Source organism: Mandrillus leucophaeus, unplaced genomic scaffold (genome assembly GCF_000951045.1).
Source record: "Mandrillus leucophaeus isolate KB7577 unplaced genomic scaffold, Mleu.le_1.0 Scaffold664, whole genome shotgun sequence".
Taxonomy (NCBI): domain Eukaryota; kingdom Metazoa; phylum Chordata; class Mammalia; order Primates; family Cercopithecidae; genus Mandrillus; species Mandrillus leucophaeus.
In genome coordinates this window covers 96,786-101,625 of record NW_012107186.1, presented here as the reverse complement: position 1 = coordinate 101,625, position 4,840 = coordinate 96,786, and the positions used below count along the sequence as shown (strand labels likewise).

The window sequence follows — 4,840 nt, the reverse complement described above, 5'->3', positions numbered from 1 at the left end:
GGGGAGGGGGAGGGAAAAGAAACAGAGCAGCCAGCCTGCCTAGCACAGCCCTGGACACCACTGACCCCTATGTTTGGGTTGAGATCTGTCCCTGAGTTAACTTCAACTCCAGGGCTGTCATGCACTGCTGCTATCAATATCTCATTTGTCCCTCACAACAACTCTGGGGTGGCCTTCTTTCTATGACTTTCTATGAGCCCGCCTGTCCCCCTGCTATTACAGTGAAGCAGATGAAACTGCTGATCTTTGTCACTGATGTTTTGGCTGTTTTCAATTTCCAAAAAATGACAATTAAATGCAATTCAACCTAATACTGCCTAAATTTTAAAAGAGGAAATAGATGCTCAGAGTGTTTAACAAACCAGCCCCAGTGCCTCAGAGGTAGTCAACAGCAGTATCTGAATTCAAAATCCAGTTTGCCTCCCTCTGAACTTAACATGCTACTTTTAACCACCCATTAAGAACCCGGGAACCAGTTGCTAGGGTTTGAGTATCAGTTCATCTACGTAGCAGCCCTGTGCCTCGGAAATAATAATAATGCAGACCAGGTGCGGTGGCTCATACCTGTAATTCCAACACTTTGGGAGGTCCAGGCGGCTGGATCCCTTGAGCCCAGGAGTTGGAGACTAGCCTGGGCAACTCAGTGAGTGAGACCCCCGCCACCAGGTATGGCGGCCATGCACCTGTAGTCAGGAGAATCATTTGAGCACAAGAGTTGGAGGCTGCAGTGAGCTGTGATCACACCACTGCACTCCAGCCTGGGTGACAGAGCGAAATAATAATAACAACAATAATAATAATAATAATGATGATGCAGTATTGTCCAATTTACAGGGTTGCCCTGAGGATTGAGTAAGGAAATCTAAGTTCAGAGATTTAGAACAGAGCCCTGCACTGCGTAAGCACTCTATAGATGTGAGCTATTATTATCATCTTCAGGTTCCTTTGGTAGTTTTTTCCTGCTTGAATAAAATATAGCAACACACACACACACCTCCTTTGTCCACTAATGTAATCCCACAAAACGGAGGAACTCAGCAGGGAGGACGTTCTGACTCCAAGCAGAAGGAGATGAACGATGAACCTTAGGCTGTGCGCCTCGCGGGTTGCTCCTGTCACTGGGGGTGGGGCTGCAGTTTGGCTTCACACTTCTAGGTCTTTTCTTGTTTTTAAGGGGGCGGGGGCTGTCACCTCTGAGGAGTCAGCTGTGATTGATCCTTCTCCACACCCAGCCAAGCACCCCCCACAGACAGGGGAGCGCCCGCAGTAGGGCGGGCGGCAAGGGCAGTTCTAGCTAACAGTCCCTAAATCATCCCAGCAGGGGCGCGGGAAATTCCACCGAGGTGAAAGCCTAAGCGGCCGGGTGAGGAAATCCCCATGCCTGGGCCCAGAAACGGCTCCAGGTGGAAGTCACTTGTCTAAAGAGAACAGGGCGTAACGGGGGTCATTTCAGGGCTGTTCTTTTAAATCGGTGAGCACGGTCTGTCCACTTTCCCTCAGTTTATTCTAGAGGCCACACGCCACCCCCGCCCCCGGGAAGTCGCCCAGTTGCGGGTCCCGGGACAGGCCCACCTGGCCCGCGGCGCTCGCAGCATCCGGACCTGGTCAGCCTCACGCCCCTCGCGGCCACTTTAAGAGCGGCCGCGGCCCACGTGCTCAGTGATGTCAGAGCAGGAAGTGTTTGAGGAAGTCGCGCCGCGCTGCCCGCGTTAAGATTCCCGCTTTTTAATGTTTTCAGAGGGGTATCAGAGCCCAGGGTTCGGCCGCCCCAGCCCCGCCTCCCCCGCCCCGGGGAGCCCTCCCCCTGCCCCGCGTCCCTGCCTACAGGTGAGTCCCCCTTGCGGGTGCGGGCCGGGTACCACCTGCAGGCCCCGCCGCTCCGCTGCCTGCAAGGCCCAGAAGACCCCTCTGTGCCGCTGGAAAGTCGCAGCTTGCGGACTGGGGAGCGTTTCACTCGTGCGGATTGGAGTTCGGGAAGCTGGGAGAAACAGCCCTGGCTGGGATGGCTTCTTGGGGGTGGGTGGCTTTGAGGGAAACCTGCGATTTATGGGAACGTTGTAAAGAAACACGTGACCGAGGGGACGCTCAGAAGTAGGTTCTGTCCCTGCTACCTCGGGCAGAAGGCGGGCAGGCCCGGGCGCCCCTGGTGGAGTCAGCTGGGGATCCCCTCGCTGGGGCAAGGGCGTGGACATCGCCTCCCTCGGTGACTTTCTTCCCTGCCTGATGCCACAGCAACCGGATGGGGGAGGGTGAGAGGGACAAAAGTTTGCCACAAAGTTTGGACAAACCAAACACATTGGTTTCTTTACAAAGTAAAAAACCAGTTGTATTTTTCTTCTCTCCCATTCAAGAGCAGTGGTATCTCTTGCCTTCTCCATCTCTTTGAGCTCCATTTTTTTTTCTTAATCCTAACCTTTTTTCCCCATCCCAAATTGCTTACAGAGTTAGCACGACATCAGTATGAGCTGGTCACCTTCCCTGACAACCCAGACATGTGGGGCCTGGGAAATGAAAGAGCGCCTTGGGACAGGGGGATTTGGAAATGTCATCCGATGGCACAATCAGGTAGGCCCTCTGTGCAGCTTGGGGAGGGGCGGGAAGCCAGGCTCCCTCCTCACTGCCTCCATTTTCTCTGATCCTACTGGGCCAAGGGCTCACCTTTGGCTTTGGTCATCTTGGGACAGTGAATAGGGGACTGGGAAGAGGGCTTCAGGACTTCTGAGCTGACTCCAGGTTAGTGGTCTCCAAGCTTTATTGACTATGTCACCTAAATAAACAGTAAAAGAAAAGATAAGCTCTTAGTCTGTATTATATATATATATGGTTACAGTAGAATATCATGTACTAATGTATACTGATATATGTTATAAAACATACAGAAATAGGAAAATTTAAAGGATGAGGATAATTAAATAGTTTAAAATATTTTAATTCCTTGATGCCAGGAGTTCAAGAACAGCCTGGGCAACATAGCAAGACCTCGTCTCTACAAAAAAGTTTTAAAAATTAGGCAGCCAGCTGGGCGTGGTGGCTTACACCTGTAATCTCAGCACTTTGGGAGGCTGAGGCAGGCGGATCACGTGGTCAGGAGATCGAGACCATCTTGGCTAACACCATGAAACCCCATCTCTACTAAAAATACAAAGAATTAGCCAGGCTTGGTGGGATGTGCCTGTAGTCCCAGCTACTTGGGAGGCTGAGGCAGGAAAATCGCTTGAACCCAGGAGGCGGCGGTTGCAGTGAGCGGAGATTGCGCTGCTGCACTCCAGCCTGGGCAACAGATTGAGACTCCATCTCAAAAAAAAAAAAAAAAAAAAAAAAAAAATTAGGCAGCCATGGTGCGTACCTGTAGTCCCACTACATTGGAGGCTGATGTGGGAGGATTTCTTGCCCAGGAGTTTGAGGCTGTAGTGAGCTATGATTGTGCCACTGCACTCTAGCCTGGGTGACAGAGGGAGACCTTGTTTCAAAACCATTTTTTAGAAATCATTTAAAATGTCGGGTACATTGGCTCACGCCTGTAATCCCAGCACTTTGGGAGGCCTGGGAGGGAGGATCACTTGAGGTCAGGAGTTTGAGACCAGCCTGGCCAACATGGTGAAACCTCATCTCTACTAAAAATACAAAATTAGCTGCTGTGGTGGTACGTGCCTGTAACTTCAGCTACTCAGGAGGCTGAGGCAGGAGAATCGCTTGAACCCAGGAGGCGGAGGTTTCAGTGAGCTGAGACAGTGTCACTGCATTCCAGCCTGGGCTACAAAATGAGACCCTGTCTCAAAAAAAAAAAGTATTTATAATATTTGCTAATTATGATGTCTTCCCAGTATTGCACGGTACAAAATAAGCAGATCCACATGAAAGTGAGAATTATTTTAATTTTGTAGAGATGGGGTCTTGCTATGTTGCCCAGGCTTGTCTCGAACTCGCGTCCTCAGGCAGTCTTCCCACCTTTGCCTCCCAAAATGTTGGGATTACAGGCCTGAGCCATGGGACATGGCCTCAGCTGAGGGTTTTTTTTTATTTTTTGTAGTGATGGTGGTCTCTCAATGTCCAGGCTAGTCTAGAACTCCTGGCCTCAAGTTATCTTCCTGCCTTGGCCTCTCAAAGTGCTGGGATTACAGCCATGAGTCATTGAACCTGGCCTGTTTTTATTTTTAATTGACACATAATAATTGTACATATTTATGGGGGACAGTGTGATATTTTGACACATAATGTGTAATGATCAAATCAGGGTAATTGGCATATTCATCACTTGAAACACTTATCCTTTTTGTTGGAAACAGTCAAAATTCTTTCTTCTGGCTATTTTGAAATACACAATAATTTTTTTTTTTTTTTTTCCCGGAGATGGAGTCTAGCACTGTTGCCCAGGCTGGAGTGCAGTGGTGCGATCTTGGCTCACTGCAACCTCCGCCTCTCAAGTTCAAGTGATTCTCCTGCCTCAGCCTCCTGAGTACCTGGAATTACAGGTGTGCACCACCATGCCCGGCTAATTATTATATTTTTAGTAGAAATGGGGTTTCACCATGTTGGTTGGGCTGGTCTCGAACTCCTGACCTCAGGTGTTCCGCCCACCTCAGCTGCCCAAAGTGCTTGGAATACAAGCGTGAGCCACTGCGTCCGGCCTGAAATGTATAATAAAGTTTTATTCACTGTAGTCACCCTGTTGTTCTATAGGATACTATAACTTATTCTACCTAACTATAATTTTGTACCCATTAACCAGTCCCTCCCTATTCCCCTCCACACCCAGCCCCCACACCCTCACCCTTTCCTGCCTCTGGTGACCACTGTTCTACTTTCTACTTCTGTGAGATCAGTTTTTTGTTGTTGTTGT

General features: G+C 49.6%; 1 protein-coding gene and 1 long non-coding RNA gene across 2 annotated transcripts in view; one reads left to right on the top strand and one right to left on the bottom strand.

Moving 5' to 3' along the window:
- The window catches only part of LOC105554916, a 19,192-nt gene extending 17,544 nt beyond the window's left edge, over positions 1–1,648 (bottom strand). The window contains exon 1 of the long non-coding RNA XR_001008403.1: positions 995–1,648. This is a non-coding gene — a long non-coding RNA (uncharacterized LOC105554916). The remainder of the gene's footprint in view (positions 1–994) is intronic.
- A 5-nt stretch (positions 1,649–1,653) lies between these two features.
- The window catches only part of IKBKB (inhibitor of kappa light polypeptide gene enhancer in B-cells, kinase beta), a 61,887-nt gene continuing 58,700 nt past the window's right edge, over positions 1,654–4,840 (top strand). The window contains exons 1-2 of the mRNA XM_012001580.1: positions 1,654–1,827; positions 2,443–2,565. Coding sequence (XP_011856970.1) covers positions 2,461–2,565 — 105 coding nt within the window. The 5' untranslated portion in view covers positions 1,654–1,827; positions 2,443–2,460. The remainder of the gene's footprint in view (positions 1,828–2,442; positions 2,566–4,840) is intronic.